The 21,191-nt window shown below is 39.3% G+C and overlaps 2 protein-coding genes, 2 non-coding genes and 3 pseudogenes across 5 annotated transcripts; 5 read left to right on the top strand and 2 right to left on the bottom strand.

Annotated features, from left to right (window-relative positions):
• Positions 1–857: 857 nt before the first annotated feature.
• Positions 858–2,378, top strand: LOC104727747 (small ribosomal subunit protein eS10x). The gene is made up of 5 exons (XM_010446824.3): positions 858–935; positions 1,034–1,082; positions 1,338–1,617; positions 1,726–1,858; positions 2,145–2,378. The coding sequence occupies exons 1-5, from the start codon at positions 933–935 to the stop codon at positions 2,223–2,225; spliced, it is 546 nt and encodes a 181-aa protein (XP_010445126.1). The 5' UTR covers positions 858–932; the 3' UTR covers positions 2,226–2,378.
• Positions 2,379–2,622: 244 nt separating this feature from the next.
• LOC104727737 (heat shock protein 90-1) lies at positions 2,623–5,614 on the bottom strand. Its single transcript, XM_010446817.2, has 3 exons — positions 5,238–5,614; positions 4,813–4,954; positions 2,623–4,728 (listed from the first exon to the last, which is right to left on the bottom strand). The coding sequence occupies exons 1-3, from the start codon at positions 5,373–5,375 to the stop codon at positions 2,888–2,890; spliced, it is 2,121 nt and encodes a 706-aa protein (XP_010445119.1). The 5' UTR covers positions 5,376–5,614; the 3' UTR covers positions 2,623–2,887.
• Positions 5,615–5,905: 291 nt separating this feature from the next.
• LOC147949012 (U1 spliceosomal RNA) lies at positions 5,906–6,066 on the top strand. Its single transcript, XR_015586496.1, has one exon. It is a non-coding gene; the product is annotated as a U1 spliceosomal RNA (small nuclear RNA).
• Positions 6,067–6,699: 633 nt separating this feature from the next.
• Positions 6,700–6,860, top strand: LOC147949011 (U1 spliceosomal RNA). Its single transcript, XR_015585782.1, has one exon. It is a non-coding gene; the product is annotated as a U1 spliceosomal RNA (small nuclear RNA).
• Positions 6,861–7,056: 196 nt separating this feature from the next.
• Positions 7,057–8,965, bottom strand: LOC104727729 (putative pentatricopeptide repeat-containing protein At5g52630; annotated as a pseudogene).
• Positions 8,966–9,129: 164 nt separating this feature from the next.
• On the top strand, positions 9,130–10,411 carry LOC104753417 (putative F-box protein At5g52620 pseudogene; annotated as a pseudogene).
• Positions 10,412–19,143: 8,732 nt separating this feature from the next.
• LOC104728831 (putative F-box protein At5g52620 pseudogene) lies at positions 19,144–20,626 on the top strand (annotated as a pseudogene). The gene has a single exon (XR_015581617.1). The product of XR_015581617.1 is annotated as a putative F-box protein At5g52620 pseudogene (transcript).
• The last annotated feature ends 565 nt before the right edge of the window (positions 20,627–21,191 follow it).

The following is a 21,191-nucleotide window of genomic DNA, read 5'->3' as shown; positions in this document are numbered from 1 at the left end:
CTTTTTATTTGTTAATGGGTTACCAGTAGGAGCTTTAGTTTTTGTGTTCAATAGGTTTACTAAACAACAAACCATGTTTTGAAAAACTAGAAGATTTGGAAGGAGAAGAGGAGATGATGGACAAGAATGTGATTACAAACTACCGGCTTGCTCATCAACCTCTATGTATATATATCATTGAAAATGGATATTTTTGTGGAAATAATCCATCAAAGTTAAAAACATGCTAATAATTAAGCATCCAACATGTGTCACAATATAATGTCCCAAAATCATAATATATGTTTGACAAAAAAAATTATCTCTCATAGATTGTTTGCTTTAATCTATTTATTTTTTTTTTTTCAACAAAAGATCAGCTCAAACGAGCCAATTGGTGAGAAAGTCGTTTACAAACAATACTTGGTGCGGAGATGTACGCGCTTGGCGTACCAAAGAATCCGTCCTTATATTAGCATTTCTAGATATTAAAGATAAAGATAAAGAGAAAGATGAAAATTCTTCCCTATCAGAAAACCACATAATTTTTGCTATTAGTAAATTTTGCATACTAGTCTTTGTATGTTATTCATCATGCTTACAAAAATGGCAATGACATGAATCATAAATGTGAGAGATGTTGGAAGTGATTGATTGATTAAAAACTATTGTACTTCGAGAGACTTGAGTGTGATGAAATTTTTATTTTTACCCTACAACACCAACATTTTCTCTATGTTTTACATTTGGGTTTCTTATTATTATTCCTCACTCCCCCTTAAGATACTGCACAAACTTAAGGCCCATATTTCATGTACGAAAAACCCATTATAGGCCCAAAACAAAGCATATAAACTCATCGTCTTCTCAGATTCAGTGAAACCCTAGTTTTTTTTTTAGCTCTCTCCAAGCTCCGTGCGTCTCTGCTCTAGCAAGATCTCCCACCAGATACAATGGTACACATGACCTCCGATTTTGATCTATTTCTCTGTTCTCTATCATATTTTTCGTTGTAGAGTTGTAACCATTTTCTTCTTCTTCGTTCTGCTTTCAGATAATCTCAGAGGCTAACCGCAAAGAGATCTGCAAATACCTCTTCAAAGGTTCGTCATCCCTAAAATTTCTAGTTTATCTCTGTTTGTTTGTATCCGCACGATTCATGACTGCTTCAGCTTCTGCGAGCTAATTAAAGTGTTGAGGCGAGTTCATCATTTTTAGGATTATTCACACATTGTTGTTTTAGAAATGGTTTATCTTGTTATATAGCTTGGTTCAATCCAGTGCTGAGGCTATAGTTCTGTTGTTTGTGTCCTTTTAGATGAGATTGTGTTGGTAGTAATCATATTTTCACTATGCAGAGGGAGTATGCTTTGCGAAGAAGGATTTCAACCTTGCTAAGCATCCGTTGATCGATGTTCCTAACCTGCAAGTGATCAAGCTTATGCAGTCTTTCAAATCCAAGGAGTATGTTAGGGAGACATTTGCGTGGATGCATTACTACTGGTTTCTGACTAACGAAGGAATTGAGTTCTTGAGAACTTATCTCAATCTTCCATCTGATGTTGTTCCTGCTACTTTGAAGAAGTCAGCTAAGCCTGTTGGTCGTCCATTTGGTGGCCCATCTGGTGATCGCCCAAGGTGATTTACTCGGTTCATTTTTTTTTGCTGAACTCTTTTCATTTCTGTCAAAAACTGTTTTTTTTTAATAATCTGATGACATATTTTGGGGGTTTCTTGCTATTTCAGAGGACCTCGTGGTGAAGGAGGAGACCGTCCCAAGTATGGTGACCGTGAAGGGTACCGTGGAGGTCCTCGTGGTGGTGGTGAGTTTGGAGGTGAAAAAGGTGGAGCTCCAGCAGATTACAACCCATCTTTCCAAGTAAATTCTCACTGACCTTGCCTTATATTTACTTCTGTCTCACAATCTTCACAGAACCTGCTACTCTTGAAATAGCTCCTGAAACTGATAAACCATTAACTTCGAGTCTCTCATCCAAACTTCCCATCTATTTAGCATTTTAGTTATAGCGAATATAAACTCTTACTTTATCAGTTAACTGTTTGAAAGTCCTTACTCCTTATTTATATATTTGTTCAGGATTTGATTTACCTGCGCTCTCTTTGTTTGGTTTCCGTTGTTCTAATTTTGTATCTTTGTTGTGCAGCAATCCGGTGGTAGTAGGCCTTTTGGCCGTGGTTCTGGTGGTTACAGCGCAGCTGCACCATCTGGTTCAGGTCTTCCTTGAAAAACAAATGTTTTTAGTTCACTGTAAGACCATGGAGTTGTTGTTTCAGCTTTAATTTTGCTTGTGTTCAAAGTTTCAGGATCCTTCATTATCTATCTGAGTTTAGTTTTGTTGTTGGAGTAAAACACTATTTAAAATTATCTTTTCCTCCCATCTTTTTTCTCTATTGAGCAAGCAAAAAAATTATTCTCCCACTCGGCAAATCAAAAGACTCATCTATCAAGTTTTAGGGCATCTCGTCGATTACATTACACTTCGATCGAGTCAGTTTAATCAAGCTATATTATGATTTGAGTTAGAGGTTACTTGTCCCGCGTTAATTGTACTTCATGCGTTTTAGAAGTGTAGTTTCAGTTCAGAGAAACAAAGGACAGTTTGTTCAGAAACAGTAGGAAAGTTACTTAAACCGAATCTAGAGTAATATTAACCAGAAAAAGATTCACAAAAACTGGAAGCAGGTTTTAAAACGGACGCATAATACAAAAGAAAAAGGAACACCGACTCAAACCAAACCACCAGCAGAAAGGTTCAGACGACTCTAAAACACACTAAAATAGTAAAATGTTCAACTCTAAAGGACAAAAAAGAAAAAACAAGACTCTCTCGGGACTCAGAATAACTGCACGCATTAGAAGTTTCCAGAACCATAGGAGCGTCATCTCTTAGTCGACTTCCTCCATCTTGCTCTCTTCAGCAGCGTCCTCTTCCAACTCAGGCATACCACCATCTTCCTCAACGTTCTCATCCTCATCAATGCTCAGACCCAACTTCAACATCCTGTGAATCCTAGCAGCAAACGTGTTCGGCTCTTCAAGACTGAAACCAGACGTTAGCAAAGCTGTCTCAAACAGCAACATCACAAGATCCTTAACAGATTTGTCGTTCTTGTCTGCCTCTGCTCTCTTCCTCAGCTCCTCCATGATTCCATTGTCAGGATTGATCTCCATCGTTTTCTTGCTTGACATGTAACCGCTCATGCTGCTGTCTCTCAGCGCTTGTGCCTTCATAATCCTCTCCATATTCGCAGTCCATCCGTATTCACCAGTTACAAGACAGCATGGAGAGTCCACGATCCTGTCTGAGACAACAACCTTCTCAACCTTGTCTCCAAGAATTTCCTTAATCGTCTTGCAGAGATTCTCAAAGGACTTCTTTTTCTCTTCTTTCTTTTTCTTCTCCTCTTCTGTCTCATCTTCAAGCTTCAGACCTTCTTTGGTCGCAGAGACAAGCTTCTTACCGTCATACTCCTTCAGTTGTCCAATGGCGTACTCATCAATTGCATCCACCATGTAGAGTACCTCGTAGCCTCTCTTCTTCAGCTTCTCCAAGAAGGGAGAATTCTCAACCGCCTTCTTACTTTCACCAGTGATGTAGAAGATGTCCTTCTGGCCTTCCTTCATCCTTGTGACATAGTCTTTCAAGCTGGTCATTTCGTCACCGCTCTTTGTGGAGTGGTACCGTAGAAGATCAGCAATCTTTGCCCTGTTCTGACTGTCCTCATGGATACCCAATTTGAGGTTCTTGGAGAAAGCCTCGTAGAATTTGGTGTAATCCTCTTTGTTCTCGGCAATCTCGTTGAACATCTCTATGCACTTCTTCACTAGATTCTTCCTGATCACCTTGAGGATCTTGTTCTGTTGGAGAGTCTCACGAGAGATGTTGAGTGGCAAATCATCAGAGTCGACAACACCTTTCACAAAGCTGAGGTACTCTGGAATTAGTTCTTCACAGTTGTCCATAATGAACACCCTCCTCACATACAACTTGATGTTGTTCAGCTTCTTTCTTGTGTCGAACAGATCGAACGGAGCCCTCTTTGGTACAAAGAGAATGGCCTTGAACTCAAGCTGACCCTCCACCGAGAAGTGCTTCACGGCTAGGTGGTCTTCCCAGTCATTTGTCAAGCTCTTGTAGAAAGCACCATACTCTTCCTTAGTAATCTCTTCTGGCTTCCTCAACCAAATCGGTTTCTGCTTGTTGACAAGTTCCCACTCATGCGACACCTCCTTGATCTTCTTCTTCTTTTTACCGTCCTTCTCCTTCTCCTCATCAACTTCTTCAACCTCACCTTCGTTTTCTTTCTTTGGTTCATCTTCATCCTCATCATCACTGATCTCCTTCTCGGTGGTTTTCTCAGTCCAAAGGTAGATAGGGTAACTGATGAACTCAGAGTGCTTCTTCACCAAATCTTTAAGTCTCCTCTCCTCCAAGTACTCAAGCTGATCCTCCTTAAGGAAAAGGGTGATCTTAGTTCCTCTACCAAGAAGAGGCTCCCCATCAACATCCCTAGTGACAGTGAAGGAACCACCAGCTTGAGACTCCCATACGTACTGCTCATCATCATTGTGCTTTGTAGTAACAATCACCTTCTCCGCAACAAGATAAGCAGAGTAGAAACCGACACCGAATTGACCAATCATGCTCACATCAGCACCAGCTTGAAGCGCCTCCATGAACTCCTTGGTTCCAGACCTCGCAATAGTTCCCAAGTTGTTCACCAAATCTGAAAATCACAATCAAGAGTTAAAATAACAACACGACCACTAAAATCATCTCCAAGCAGAAAATATCAGAATAGATTCATTACCTGCTTTGGTCATTCCAATGCCACTGTCAATAATAGACAATGTCTTGTTAGCCTTGTCAGGAACCAGCCTAATGAAGAGTTCAGGCTGTCCATCAAGCTTGCTCTTATCGGTTAAGCTCTCAAATCGAATCTTGTCAAGAGCCTACAAAAATATTCACAACAATAATCAGAAGTCTACCTCAACAAACGCAATCCACACAACGATCCCAATGTTTAATACCTAGCTACAACCATTCTAGGCTAGCTAATACCAGATCACACATATCATCTAACTATAACTTGATGAACAAGTTAAATCACGCACGATCTTTCTCGAATATAAAGAGTATACAAAAACTAAGCCTAAGAATCCAAGAAACGAGTAACATGCAAGGAAACAGAGGAATCATCACAAAAGCAGAGTTATCTATAAGGGGAGGACTTACATCAGAAGAGTTACTGATAAGCTCACGGAGAAAAATCTCCTTGTTGCTGTAGAAAGTGTTGATGATCAAGCTAAGAAGCTGGTTAATCTCAGCCTGGAAAGCAAAAGTCTCCGCATCAGCCATCTGTACTTCCGCCATCGCTAAACGATCTTTTTTTTTTATTTCAACGACGAAGACGAGTAAACACGAAAGAGAATGCTATAGAGAGAAGCTTGGAATTACGAAATCGAGATTTGAGATTATTTTTTTCTTGAGATATGAAGAGACGAAGGACAATGTGAATTTATTTATATATACAAGGAGGAAGAAGAACAAAAGTTTCTAGTCTCTTCTTCTCAAAATAAAAAGGAAACCAACCAGGTGATTCTAGAGTGTTCGTTGAAAACGTCGTCGTATTGCTATGGAAATTAACCGTTGAATGGATGGATTCCAGAAACTTCTTTTATTTCGAGTCGTCGTCTTTGGTCAGTGACCCAATTCATTCCGGTTTAACTGAACCCGGTTCAATATCTTTGATCTGGGCCGCAATAAAGTCATTAAGGCCCATCCCTTCGTGCTTTTTAGTGGATGGATTATTATTATCGTCGCTTTTCCCACATCGGGCGCTTCACGATGATAGAGATATCTGTTTTGTAGTAAAAAAGAACGCGAAGGTCGATCATTGAAAGGTACTTACCTGGACGGGGTCAACACACGATCATGAATGTGTGTGGCCTAAGCTAGTGACTTCCATTGCACTTTAAGGAAGGGCGCTTTAGCTTAAGGTCTTTCCAAGAGGAAGAGCCTGCGTCATAATTTGTTGTTGAGGCCTGCGTTCGCGCGGCCTCTCCCATTTCCAGCAGTTCAAATTTGATTTAAGCTAATGTGGTCCTGCTCAGCCTGGTCCAGCTTATGGCTACTTCTCTGATCAGAATTTTCTAATACATGGAGGCTAATAAGATGTATTGTCTAACTGTCGCACAAAAATACTTTGTTTTAATCAAACAAATTAACTAAGAAAAATGGTTTATTCACACAAACAAAGAGGGTAAACTAGGTTCCATTTTTATCATATAAATCTTGAGCTCCATAAGTGCAACGTCCAACAAAAACTCACATATTTCACATTTAGCAATCTTAAAAATTTCCAGAAATAACATCACCAAAGTGACCACAGAAACACATGCCATGGAGATGTGTTTACAGGAGTGACCACAAACAACATAAGAGTCTTCTGACAGAGAGGTTACTTATAACGGTTTAACTGAAGATGTAGTCGTCTCTGGTCAATGACCCAATTTGTGCCGGTTTAACTGAAGCCGGTTCAATATCTTTGATCTGGGCGGCAATAAAGTTAATAAGGCCCATCCATCCCTTTGTGATTTTTAGTGGATATTATTGTCGATTCTCCCACATCGGAAGTTTCATGATGATAGGTATCTGTTTTGTAGTATAAAACAAAGCGAAGGTCGTTGATTGAAAGGTACTTACCTGGACGGGGTCAACACACGATCATGAAGATGTGTGGCCTAAGCTAGTGACTTCCATTGCACATTAAGGAAGGGTGCTCTAGCTTAAGGTCTTCCCAAGAGGAAGAGCCTGCGTCATAATTTGTTGTGGAGGCCTGCGTTCGCGCGGCCTCTCCCAATTCCAACAGTTCAAACATGATTATTCAAGCCAAATTGTCCTTGTTGAGCCGAGATATCCAGAATTATGGCTAACTTCTCTAACCAGAATTTTGCTATTGGCGATAACAGATAAACACAATTAACAGAGAAAAATTGTCTAATTAGTCCCAACCTGGAAACACATTTTAGTCCCTGGTTAAAACATACATTGCTTGATACAAATAAAAATAATGATTTTATTTCGAAATATTTAGTGATTTTATCCTACAACAAATAATGATGATCAAGAACAAGAAGTAGCCGTTGTGTTTGAATATAAACCAATTCTCATTTGTCTTCTTCACCAATAGTCATTACAAGAACACTTGCCATCTTCAAACCGATGAAACCGATTGTTATCTCTAACAATGATCACTCGTCCCGTACACATGGACATGAACTTGATTGCGTTATGGCAATCGCCGCAAACACGCAGATTCTTCATCACCCGGATCGGTCTATCAGCCGGAAACGTGATCAGCCCAAAAGCAATAGCTAGTCTCTCACTATGATACCTTATGGTCTGATTCTTCTCATCTCTGTCCACTTCTCTCAGAACAAAGCTTGTGTCCGCAACGTAACCAGCTTTCTCCATCTCTTCTCCTAACTCAACCAGCTTCTCATATATCTCCTTGCTTCTCTCATGACGTCTTTCACCAGCTGCAAATGTGTGAACTTTATTCCTTTCTTCAACCAACTTAGCCCTGTTTCCTTCTTTTCCCCTCGGTCCCTAAGCAGTTTTCTAGCTCTGGCTGCGTCTTCAAATCTACCATCCGCTGCATACGCATTCGATAACGAAATATGCATACCTGAACTCACTGGTCCTAATTCGAAGACCTTGTCAGCTGCAAATGCTGCAAGCTCTGTGTTCTTGTGTATTGTACAACTCGTTAATAAAGCTCCCCATACAGATTCCGTGGGATCAATTGGCATCTTAGTGATAACTTCGAGTGCTTCTTCAAGTTTACCAGCTCGTCCCAACATATCCACCAAGGAAGCATAATGCTTATCTGTCGGCTCGATTCTCGATTTTTTCATCAGATCAAAGTAGTATCTCCCTTCCTCAACTAGACCCGCATGACTACAAGCATTGAGCAGATTCAGAAAAGTTATGAAATTTGGTTTGATCCCAGATAGTTTCATCCGTTTGAACAACTCAATAACTTCTTGAGTATGCGAGTGTTGTGCACACGCCTTAAGCATAGCGTTCCAAATCCCAAGATTCTTCAAAGGCACCTCGTTGAAAACTTTATACGCTCCTTCGAGAACACCACACTTGGAATACAATGACACTAATGAACTTCCCACAAAGCTAGACGAGTCAAAGCTCGACTTAACGCACAATCCTTGAATCTGTCTACCTAACTCAAGAAGAGTCGAATTTGCACAGACACAAAGAACAGTAGAAAACGAGTAATCATTAACAGCGAGATTCTCAAACAAAGCTTCTTTAAACAACCACAAAGCTTCCTCATTTTCACCCATTTGCGCATACCCATACATCATCCCACTCCAAGTAACCACATTTCTAAGAGGCATTTCGTCGAACACGTTCCTCGCATTAACAATATCACCACATTTCGCGTACATATCAACCAAAGAACTCCCCACGAACACATCAGCGTCGTACCCAGTCTTCATCGATAGACAATGAACCGATCTACCAATATCACAACGACTCAAAATCCCACAAGACTTCGTAGCTGACGGAAGAACATGATCATCAGGCCTAAGGTTTCCCGCCATCATTTTCCTGAGAAACTCGAGTGACATCCATGGAAGCTCGTTCTGAGCAAAACAAGAGATGATTGAACTCCAAGTCGTCGCACTCTTTTGTGGACTATCTTCGAAAGCTCGGCGTGAATCAAACGGAAGCTGTGATTTGGAGTAGAAATTAATGAGATTGTTCGCGACGAGAGGGACAAGTGAAAGCCCTGATTTAACGATGTAGCCATGAAGCTGAAGCCCTTTAAAAGTCGATCTTGTTCGAGCTGAAGAGAGAAGAAGATCACAAATTTGATTGTAATTGTGACATGGAACGAAGAAAGCTGAAGAATTCAGAGCCATGGGGGAAGAGATGAATTCAATTGAGTCAAATCAGATTGAGATTGAGCGAGAAACGAGATCTCTTATTGGGTAAAATTTAACACGGCCCACTAGGCCCATTAGGGTTTCTAGAGTAATTTTGCCTTCTAAAACCCTAAATTGGAGACTACGTTAAGTCAAGAACAGGAACCCTACACGATCTTTCAAAAAACTTGATGGAAAGGGAAGGAGACTTAGATCCCATCCCGATTGATATCATTTACGAGGTACTCTCGAGATCGTGTAATAAAACAATCGCTAGGTTTCGTTTCGTATCCAAATGTTGTGCGCTCATACTTACTCGTCCAGAGTTCACCGAGTTGTTGCTGAGTAGGTCATCAAACCAGCCGCCGCGTATCTTATTCGCCACCAGTTATTTCGGTAAGTGCCGTTTATACTCGTGTCCTCAGCCTCAGAATCCAGATGAGGATCATTCCCTTGTAGTAGCCGCCGATTTAGATATGGAGTTGCTTGGAGGACACATGGAACCAAAAAATATATGTGGCCCTGTCTCTGGCTTACTATATTTCTCTAATATGCGGGTCTCAAAGGAAGATATAGATAAAGTGCCGGTGATATGTAACCCTAGCACGGGGCAGTACGCTGGACTACCTTCGCTGGGAAGTAAGAAGAGTAATCCGAGAACCTTTTTAGGGTATGATCGGATTGGCAAGCAATACAAGGTACTGGCCATAACAAAGTTTAAAGAGGTACATATTCTGACATTAGGAAAAGGAAAAGAGTCATGGAGAAAGATCCAGTGTGCCGTAAAACATTGTCCTATAAGTGAAGGGATATGCATCAATGGGGTTTTGTATTACATGGCTGAAATCAACCAAGGTGTGAAGATTATAGCTTGCTTTGATGTTAGGTATGAAAAGCTTTGGTTTCTTGACGCATATTCTACTCCTTCGATGATATTCCAGTATTATTCGCCTAAACTGATTAATTACAAGGGTAAATTAGGCGTGATTTGTTGGCAATGGAACCGTCAACCTAATGGAAGGCGTAAGAGTAGTCTTCATTTTTCTATGTGGACTCTAGATGATGCCCAGAAACAGAAATGGTTGAGACGTGTTTACTATTTTCCGGTGGATATAGCTGTTGAGGGTACTATTTCCGTCGTTGGAGTGACTGCTAATGGTGAAATAATAATGTCCATGGTTTATACATATAATCCCTTCTTTGTTTTTTTCTTCAATCCCGAAAGGATGACTCTCCAAAGAGTTGAAATCCAAGGTTTTGAAGCTCATGGGAATCATAGTAGAGTCTACACCTTTGTAGACTATGCAGAAGATCTCAAGTTTATATAACTCATAGTCTAAGTAGTTTACTTGGAAATGTGACATTTCATTTCATTGACGAGCGCAGCGATGGTTTTATTGTGAGCTTCAACATTTTGTTGGCTTATATAAAAAATAATAAAAAATCTAGATTGTCTTCTATCTACGTTGCTTGAAAGCAAAATAATGTTTTATCCGTTCTACCAAAAGAAAAAAAGAAGAATAATGTTTTATCCTTCATGAATGCATTTTCATAAAACTTTTCGTAATGATATTTTTGTTTACAAGGTTCTTTCAAGATCTTAACGATAGGCGTCTCTTAGTCCCCGAACGGCCGAACTTAGAGAACTACTCACTCATCTTGTTTATACGGTATACCTATGATTAATTGAGAGTATCAAGACACTTTGAGACGCATATAACACTCGAACTCTTGTGCAATTAACAAGAAGAGTGAGTCGGTAAACACTCTCACATTCAACGACAAGATATGAGACTTACTAACGTTTATTTATTTATTTTTTGTACGCTATTTCAGGTTACGCGTGTGGTTGAAAAACACATGTTTCTCATATATATTACCGCCACAATATAAGCAAAAGTTTGTACTCGTCTTATCCTACTCATAGTTTTCTTTTTGGAGCTTTAGTTCTAAGCCTGCATAAGTAAAATTATTTAACGAGGTTCTACATATGAAATAAGAGGAAAGCTCTTCTAGTCGAGATGTAGTATGGATATACAAATACATATCAAGTGACTTCAAGATTCTTTGCAAGGTTATGACTAAGTAAGATTTTTTATGCATTTTAATTGAAAGCCTTTTAACAAAAAAAAAAAGAATTGTGTCCATTGAGTAATAAATTTTAAGTGAATTTAAAGCAAGTGGATTCTTGCTCATAAGATCATTAACAAGATAGATAAATAAGATCGAAAACGAGATACTTCTTTTGAACTTTATTTAGTGTAAAAACAGTAAAGACAAAAAATTAGTCGCGATTCTTCATAGAATTGACTTAACCATTTGGGTACAATTTAAAATATACAAAAAACTAGTCGTTATTCTTAATTGTATTGACGCCATTTAGATATGAATTATGTAGTACATACATTTTTACAATTAAAAAGATAGTCAACTCAATCTTCCATTAATGTATAAGCAAATTTACCCACATTGCATATATGTCTGGTAATTTCATTAAAATACCAGCTGAGGCTATTAATATTTATGGTTTCTCTACCTTTGTGAACTACCAAGGTAAACTAGCTTTACTTGCTACAAAAACTATTAGCATGTATGACTCTTGGGTTTTGGAAGATGCAGGGAAACAAGAATGATCTAACGTTTCTATAGTTATAACTCAAGAGATGTGTTCGTATGATCTTGTTTGGCCAGGTTTTGTTGGTGGTACAGATGAGCTTATAGTTACAGCTCGTGATTGGTTTTATCAGCTTTATCTTGTCTATGTTGATCTCAAGATGAAACGGTGAAGAGAAATTTGGTTGGGAGGAAATGAGGAATCGAGTGCTTATATCGACCATCTTTGGTGCTTGCTTTCACGGATTACATTGAAAGTATTATGTTCTTGTAATAAGAACAAGAGGCGAGTGATCTTGATGTTACATGATCACATGAGTGAATGGATTCTTCTTTCGGTTAATATTGGTCTGTCTTTAATGTTGGTCAGTGAATACTTTGTAGGACTTCTTGTAATAGTAATATATATACATGCTCATTTCTCCACTCGTTTCTTCTTCATAAATTTTACATTAATATTTTTCAAAAAGACTAGGGATTAGACCACGCTACACGTGGGTTGTTTTTTTAACATTCTTACAATAATTAAGGTAATACTAAATCATTCATACATTGACAATACGGTCAACTGGCCACAAATAGAGATCTTGTGTGTGGATAAGTAAACCAAGCTCAGCTTGAATTTGAACTCAATTAACTTAATAAAACCCAAATTCTATCGGATTTTGAGTATAGTGGCTAATGGTGTTAAAAACTTGATGGATTCTGGATTAACCTGTGGGAGCCTGAATTTTTGTACTTGGTTTTTCTGTGAATTTATATGTATTTGTGTTTTACATTTATTCATCTAAATATTTTCACATATTCATATAAGTTCATTTGTTATATATGAACTTGAGATAAGAACTGAACAAAACCGTAAAGAACCAAATTTCTTTATACCCATTGACCAGTCTTAAAATTCTCTTCCTCAAACACCTTTGTACTCGGGTTTTGTTCATTTTTTCGGTTGGAAGGACGTTATATGTAGCTTGAATGAACAACCACTGAATTTGTTTGCTAAAAACTTTGGTGAATGTGATATATATCACAGAGATTGTGAAGTTAGCAAAAGGAATGTAGCAAATAATTCAAATTTGCAAACGTATCTATACGTACATGGAGATTTTATTATAGTTTGTACACATTCAAATTTTACATTTAATTGACATTTGAAACATAGTAGTATAAGGTCTAAACAGCTATAAAGTTTGCATCAAAATTAGATTCCGATATATGAGGAAACAAAAATAAAGTTGCTCAAGTCTCATATACTTATCTTGCTTTAGCCTGATATACAATGAGACGACATTCCCTGCAAAACAGTTAAAAGGGGTAAATCATATATGGTTTTAAACCCAAGATTTACAAGTGAATATCATATTTTTTTTTAGAACGGCTGTGTAAGCCTTTACACTTCTTCACATTGGTGGTATTGCATTAAATAGATTTTCATATCAGAGTTGACGTAAAACGTGATTTCAAAGCTAAAATGACCATCAAACATGAACTATATGATTATTATGAAGCTGCTTTTTTTTTTTAATTTAACCACCTACAGAATTTTTCCCTGTCACCCACTTTTTCATGATCTGAAAATTAAAATGGTTTAGGAAATATATGTTTAAAACAATTACGCATCATAGCTTTAGTTAGTTTTTAATATTCCTTCTTAACAACATGGTCACATCGGTTTTACTCTTCTTCTATGTATATGAGTATATCCCACACGGACGACTTATGAAAAGGAATGTTAATTACCACTATCAGATATTTTTGAAACAATGTATATGTAGTATATTCTGAAACTTTTATGATTCCATGTAACATATATATACTTTGGTACAATTGGGACGTTTTTAAAAAAATTCGATCTCATAGCAGTTCCCAAAAGAATACTAAGATTGAAAACACTATGGTTTTTTAATGTAGAAAACCAAATAAACCGTTTGTCAAAAAAACAAAAAAAAAACCAACAATGTTCGTCTCCAATTATATATACTACTCACCAGATGACTTCCATGGGTTCTTCTCGACTGCTCCACCACCACACTGAACCCATAGATTGGACTTTTGCCTTTAAAAAAGGAAAATAACATGGTTGAACAGATAATTCATCAGAATATCATAAATTAAAGAACCTAGAAGATTTGCATAGCGTTTAATACAAAGACAATAATACCTGTAGAACAATGGAGTTTTAGGAAACCAAAAGTGTGGAGAAGAGATGAAATTGGAATCACATGTTATGAGAGTCTGAGAAACCCAATGGAACTCAAAACAGATGGGATTGTGGCTTCATGAGGGAGTGATGAATGTTCCTAATTGTTTTTCCATAGACGTTTCACTAAACATATTAACATTTTCTTTGCTCTTTATGTAATCGTAAGATTGCTCAATGCTGAAAACGTGCTTCATTCAAGAGAAAGACATGACTATAAATAGTCTTACAAAAACAAGAAACAAACTGCAAACGAAACTGACGTTAGTGGAAACAGAGCAACAGACGTGAACCTATTTACTCGGTCCCATTACAGACACTAAAACAAATAAACGAAGACTGAATCAAACAACCAAATCTAATGGCTCTGAAGCACTTAATTAATCCAACGGCTACCTTCACTTCATGATCTATTTGCTCCAACAAACCCTCCCTAAACTAAGCTCTGGTGAACCAGGCTTAGCTTATCACTTGCTGAGCAAATCTCGAGCTTACTCCTTAGTCTCTCAAAAGCTTCCAGCTTCAGTGGTTTAGTAAAGATGTCAGCCACTTGCTCTTCTGAACCACAATGCTCCAACTGTATCTCTCCATTCTTCACCATATCACGCAGGAAATGAAAACGAATGCCTATGTGTTTGCACCTCCCATGAAAAACTGGATTCCTTGAAAGTTTGATTGTCGAAGTGTTGTCACAGTAGATTGTAGTGCTTCCTTCCACATTGTAACCCAATTCCCCTAAAATCCTCTTGAACCATATAGCTTGACAGACGCAAACTGATGCAGCAACATACTCTGCTTCTGTTGTGGAGAGTGTAACTATCGGCTGCTTCTTTGACAACCAAGCCACAGCTGCGTTGTCCATAAGAAAGGCATATCCCGTGGTGCTTTTCCTGCTGTCAACATCACCGGCGAAATCACTATCAGTATACACCATTAGTTCTCCCTTTCCTCTTCTATACCAGATTCCATAGTCCATTGTGCCTCTCAGATACCTCAGAACCCTCTTAACCGCTTGAAGATGCATCTTCGTTGGTCCAGACATGTAGCGACTCAGTAGGCTCACGGAAAACTGCAGGTCCGGTCTCGTTGTTGTGATATACATGAGACTCCCGATGATCTGCTTGTAGAATGTTTCATCGATCCTTTCACCATTCTCATCCATATCGATCTTGAAACCAGGCACTATCGGATTGCGAACTGCACTGCAATCTTCCATCTCAAAACGCCTCAAAACCTCAAAAGCATACTTAGTCTGAGAAATGTGAATACCCTGACTTGTCTGCAACACCTCTATCCCAAGAAAATACCTCATCTTCCCAAGATCAGACATATCAAACTCCTTTTCCATCGACAGCTTGAACTCTTTCACCATTGCAACATTATCTCCAGTGTAAATCAAATCGTCTACATACACACTAACGATGAGAAGATTACCTTGCTTATTGCTTTTGGTGAAGAGAGTTTCTTCGTTTTCAGATTTGGTGAAGTACTCCTCGATCCTACTGAACCAGGCCCGTGGGGCTTGTTTCAGTCCACACAGGGCTTTATGCAGCTTGTACACTCTTCCTTCTTCGCCTTTTATCTCGTACCTTTCTGGTTGTTGGACGTAGACGTCTTCTTCAAGTACACCGTGGAGAAAAGCTGACTTGACGTCCAGTTGAAAGATATCCCATCCTTTCTGAGCTGCAGTTGAGACAATGGTTCGTATGGTGTCCATGCGTGCAACAAGAGCATAGACTTCTGTGTAGTCTATTCCATGTTCTTGTGCATACCCTTTGGCCACAAGACGAGCTTTGAACTTGCTCACTTCTCCGAGTTCGTTTAGCTTTGTCTTGTAGATCCATTTTACTCCAATGCATTTTGCTCCATGAGGCAAGTCTGATAGTTCCCATGTGCGATTCTTCTCAATCGACTCAACCTCTGCATCCATAGCCCTTCTCCAATTGATGCACCTCTGAGCTTCTGCAAATGTTGAAGGATCATCGGAGTTGAGCTGAACCATGTTTACCTCATCGTCTGCATCAGCATCATCACTGTTAGTGACGTAGTCTCTGAGATAGCCAGGAGGTCTCGTCTGTCTTCTTCCCTCCCTGACTGTTGCTTGTGGTTGCTCTTGAGTTTCTTCTGCAACAGTCACTGGTTCTGTAGTTTCTTCTGGTTCTGCAACTTCTTCTTCTCCATCAGTGTCATTTTCTTCCCAAGGCTGATCATCATCATTCCACTTCAACTCGTACTCACTGTGATCCTGATTCTCATCCCAGCACCAACCTTTTGTTTCTTCGAACACCACATCCTTGCTCACCACAATCTTTTTTGTCACTGGATTGTACAAACGATAGCCTTTTGATTCCTCCGAGAAGCCCAACAACACACATGGGATGCTTTTGTCGTCAAGTTTCCCTCGTTTCTCGTTTGGAACATGCGCGTGTGCCAAGCTTCCCCAAACCCTCAAGTGCTCCATGTTTGGTTTGATGCCACTCCAAGCTTCTTGTGGTGTGATGTTCTTAACAGCGAGTGTGGGGCATCTGTTCAGAATGTAAAAGGTCCAATTGACAGCATCTGCCCAGAGAGTTTTTGGTACCTTTTTCATTGACATCATGGATCTCACCATGTTCATCACATTTCGGTTCTTCCTCTCCGCTACTCCGTTCTGCTGCGGGGTGTAGGCAGTGGTGAGCTGTCTTCAAACGCCTTCCTTCTTACAGAACTCAATGAATTCACTTGATGTGAACTCTCCTCCTCGATCAGTTCTCAGACATTTGATTTGCTTTCCCATCTCATTCTCCACCTTAGCTTTGAACTCCTTGAAGTGGTTAAATGCTTCTGACTTTTCTTTTAAGAAGTACGCCCAAGCTTTCCTGCTGTGATCATCTATGAAACATAGGACGTACCTCACACCACTTGTGGTTATCGGAGTGATGGGTCCGCAAATGTCAGAATGCACCAGCTCAAGGATTTCTTTGGCTCTCCACGAACTCTTCTTAGGAATGGGATTCCTTGTTTGCTTCCCCACCAGACAGTCTGAGCAGGTGAATTTCTGAACATCAAAGTTTGGCATCCCTCGTACCATACCCTGGTTCTGCAGAGTCTTGATCCCCGTGTGACTGAGATGCCCATAGCGCTCATGCTAGAGCTTCGGTATGTCCTCTGTTGTCGCTTGGAAGCAGCGTTGTTGACTCGTTTCTCCATTCTGATCAAACAGGATGAACATTCTGTTGGAGCTCATCCTGCTTACAGCCAATAGACCCTTTTCTTCATGAAAAATCTTGCAGACGCCCTTCTGTATGATGATTGTCAGCTCCTTCTCTTGAAGTTGACCAAGACTCAACAGGTTGTTCTTGAGCTCTGGTATGTAGTATACATCAGTGAATGTGTACACTACATTGTTCAGAGCCAGCTTCACGTTGCCTTTGCCAACAACTTGCATTCTCTTGTCGTTCCCCAGCTTCACAGTGTGATTGAAATCTTCATTCATCAAACAGAATAGGTCTCGATCTCCACTCATGTGATTTGAGCAACCAGAGTCGAGGAACCATGCTCTCTTCCTCATGTTTTCATTCTTCTCTGCATACGCCATTAGAGCCTTTTCTGCAATCTCTTCAGTGTTAACTTTCTCATCTTCCTCTTCGATGTAGGCCATCAAGAGCATCTCTTCTTTTTCACCGAAATCTGCATAGTTGGCTTCCTCTTCCCACTTTGGACACTCGTTTTGAAAATGTCCTAGGCGGTGGCATTTGTAGCACTCCACCGTGCTCTTGTCTCTACCACGACCTCTCCCTCTGCCATAACCTCTTCCTCTTGGTGTTGTTCCTCTTCCGCGGTATGATCCAGTTCCACCATGAGTCACCTTCAGAACTTGATCTTCAGCTTTCTCAACCTTCTTGAACTTCTGTTCATGAACCGCGAGGGAACTTTCAAGTTCATCGAGATTAATCTTCTCAATCTCCTTAGATTCCTCAATAGACACTACAACATACATGAATTTGTTGCTGAGTGTCCGGAGAATCTTCTCCACCACCTTGGAATCGTTCATGATCTCCCCATTACTTCTCATTTGGTTAGTAACTGCAAGCACCCTTGTGAAATACTTCTTCACACTCTCAGATTCTCTCATTTCCAGAACTTCAAAGTCCCTTCTTAGCTTCTGCAACAGAGACTTCTTCACCCGATCATTACCACCGAACTTCCTCTTCATCGACTCCCAGATGATTTTGGAGGTTCTCCTGTCCAAGATCTGCTCGCGACCCTATCAATCGATTGATAGAGATAGTGCTTCACCTTGTGATCATTTTTCTTGACTTCTTCCAACTGCTGTGTCTGTTCTGCCGTGAGCACCGTTGTTGATGATGACTCCTCAAAACCGGTCTCAATCGTGCTCCACAGCCCCTTCGATCTGAAAAAGTTCTCCATGACCTCACTCCAGTGATCCCAATGCCCATCGAATTGAGGCAGCTTCATTTTCTCATCTCCCATTTTTACTCACGTGTTTCTCTCTCTCTCTCAGTTTTCACAGAGCTCTGATACCAATTTGTAATCGTAAGATTGCTCAATGCTGAAAACGTGCTTCATTCAAGAGAAAGACATGACTATAAATAGTCTTACAAAAACAAGAAACAAACTGCAAACGAAACTGACGCTAGTGGAAACAGAGCAACAGACGTGAACCTATTTACTCGGTCCCATTACAGACACTAAAACAAATAAACGAAGACTGAATCAAACAACCAAATCTAATGGCTCTGAAACACTTAATTAATCCAACGGCTACCTTCACTTCATGATCTATTTGCTCCAACATTTTAGCCAATACGAACAAAGAAAATCGCCAAGAGAAATAGAAAAGAGTTAACCTTACACCAAAAATTAGATTTTCAAACGATTTCGGCGACCTAGCTAGAACCGCAAACCAACGTCGGTGATCACGAGAACATAAAGAGAAAGATGCACTATTGATGAATAAATCGTTGATGAACTTTTGGTGTAAATTCGATTGTGCTGGTTCATGTAGCAGAGGAGAGATGGAGGGAGGCGTTATAAATGGAATTGTAACACGTTTTTTTAGTTTAAGATACAATGGAAGGAAGTTGAGCCGTTTCAAATTTCATGGGTCAATAGTTGTAAAATTGTGAAACCCCTAAACAAGAGATTGAGTTTTGATGATGTGGTAATTTGGAAACAAATTAGAGTAAAAAGGAGACATGCTGACGTGGCAATTTGAGAACAAATGCAAAAAAGCTGATGTGGACACTTTTAGAGAGCTCAAATTGTCCATTTTATTAGTAGTAATTCAAAAATTGTTGGGTACATACATTTACACTACTAAAACGTTATCTCATGTTTTGTTCTCCCTAACTTCGTCCAGCCTTCTAAAGCCTTTTGGGCCTAAGAGATTGCCCTTTTTTTGTGCAAAACTAGAGAGATTGCCCTTAAAACCCTAAATAGAGATTGCCCTTCTAAGATCTGGAACCCAAAAACACACGATCAAAGAGAAACTCTATGGAACGAGAAGACAACTCAGATGTCATCCCGATTGATATCATTCACGAGATACTCTCGAGATCGTGTAATAAATCAATCGCTAGGTTTGGTCTCGTATCCAAATTCTGTGCGTTCATCCTTGGACGTCCAGAGTTCACCGAGTTGTTCCTGAGTAGGTCCTCCTCCAATCAGCCGCCGCGTGTCTTATTCGCCACCAATTATTACTCTAAGTGGCGTTTATACTCGTGTCCTCAGCCTCAGAGTCCAGATGAGAATCATTCTCTTATAGTATCCGCCGATTTTCATATGGAATTGGTTGGAGGACACATGAAACCAAAAAATATATGTGGCCCTGTCTCTGGCCTACTATACTTCTCGAATATGCGGATCTCAAAGGAGGGTATAGTTAAAGTGCCGGTGATATGTAACCCTAGCACGGGACAGTACACAGGGTTACCTCAGCTGAGAACTAAGATCGGTGAGCCAAGGAGCTTATTAGGGTATGATCCCATATGCAAGCAATATAAGGTACTTGCGATAAGCAAACCAGCTTATGGAGAGACACATATTCTGACAGTAGGAACAGGAAAAGTGTCATGGAGAAAGATCCAGTGTCCCGTATACCATTATCCTATAAGTGAAGGGATATGCATCAATGGGGTTTTGTATTACGTGACTGAACACAACAAGGGTGTGGCGGTTATAGTTTGCTTTGATGTTAGGTATGAAAAGCTTTGGTTTCTTGATTTTAAGAGAAGTTATAGGTTCAAATCTACTTGTTCCACTATGCCTTGTAAACTGATTAATTACAAGGGTAAATTAGGCGTGATTAGTTGGGATTGGTTCAGTGAACCTTATGGAAGAAGGCGTAGGAGTAGCCTTGTGTTTTCTTTGGAAACCCTAGAGGATGCCCATAAACAGGAATGGGTGGAACGTGGTTACTGTATTCCGGTGGATATAGTTGTTGAGGGTGCTTTTTCCGTTGTTGGAGTAACTGGTAATGGTGAAATAATTATGTCCATGGATTATACATCTAAAACCTTCTATGTTTTATTCTTCAATCTCGAAAGGAAAACTCTCGAAAGAGTTGAAATCCGAGGTTTTGAAGCTCCTAAGAATCATACTAGAGTCTACACCTTTGTAGACTATGCAGAAGATCTCAAGTTTATATAACTCAGTGTCTATGTAGTGCATGTACCTAGAAATCTGACTTTCCATCGTCGGACAGGTTTTGTTGTAAGCTTCATCATTTTGGTGGCTTATAAAATTTGTTTTCCTAGGTTTGATCTCGATGTTACTTGAAAGCGAAATAATATTTTATCCTTCATCAAATGCATTTTTATACAACTTCTTTCTATAATGATATAATATTTTATAGGCTCCTTAAGATCTCTCTATCAGTTTTTTTTTTGTTTTCTTGTCTAAAAAATTATTGGTTGATACCCGAAACAACAGCCCTTTCTTAGCCACGTTAAAACTAGTTTCCTGTATAAGAAAAACAAATTTTAGCGAACTTCTTCGTATGAAGTCAAGGGAAAGCTCTCCGAGGCGAGGCTTACACGCGAGATACTCATTCCTGTCAAGTGACTTCAAGATTCTTTGCAAGGTTATAACTAAGTTATATTGTGTCCCTTGAGTTATAACTGTAAGAGAACTGAAACCAACTGGATTCTTGCTTAGAAGATCAGTAACCAACTGGATTCTTGCTTATAAGATCGAAAACGAGATATTTCATTAGAACTTTATTTAGTGTTGAAAAGTAAAGAAAAAAAAAGTCACAATTCTTAATTATATTGACTTAGTCATTTAGATACGAAATTATATATATCTATATATATAAAGTTAACTTTGCTCACTTTTCCTTCCTCCACATCAGCATCCACCTAATCAATTTTTCTTTTTTTTTGCATAAAAAATACTATTTTTAATATTCATTCATTGCATATT

The sequence above is a fragment of the Camelina sativa genome, chromosome 2 (genome assembly GCF_030686135.1).
Source record: "Camelina sativa cultivar CO46 ecotype springtype chromosome 2, ASM3068613v1".
NCBI lineage: Eukaryota > Viridiplantae > Streptophyta > Magnoliopsida > Brassicales > Brassicaceae > Camelina > Camelina sativa.
Note: the sequence above shows the minus strand (reverse complement) of the source record. Positions and strands in the feature narration are given on the sequence as shown.

Excerpts from the sequence above, each read along its gene's own strand:
- LOC104727737 (XM_010446817.2), bottom strand. The coding sequence starts at position 5,375 with ATGGCGGAAGTACAGATGGCTGATGCGGAGACTTTTGCTTTCCAGGCT. Across the intron at positions 4,955-5,237 it reads TTATCAGTAACTCTTCTGAT|GCTCTTGACAAGATTCGATT; the intron begins GTAAGTCCTCCC and ends ATATTTTTGTAG. Across the intron at positions 4,729-4,812 it reads CATTGGAATGACCAAAGCAG|ATTTGGTGAACAACTTGGGA; the intron begins GTAATGAATCTA and ends TGTGATTTTCAG.
- LOC104727747 (XM_010446824.3), top strand. Across the intron at positions 1,618-1,725 it reads CCATCTGGTGATCGCCCAAG|AGGACCTCGTGGTGAAGGAG; the intron begins GTGATTTACTCG and ends TTGCTATTTCAG. Across the intron at positions 1,859-2,144 it reads ATTACAACCCATCTTTCCAA|CAATCCGGTGGTAGTAGGCC; the intron begins GTAAATTCTCAC and ends TTTGTTGTGCAG.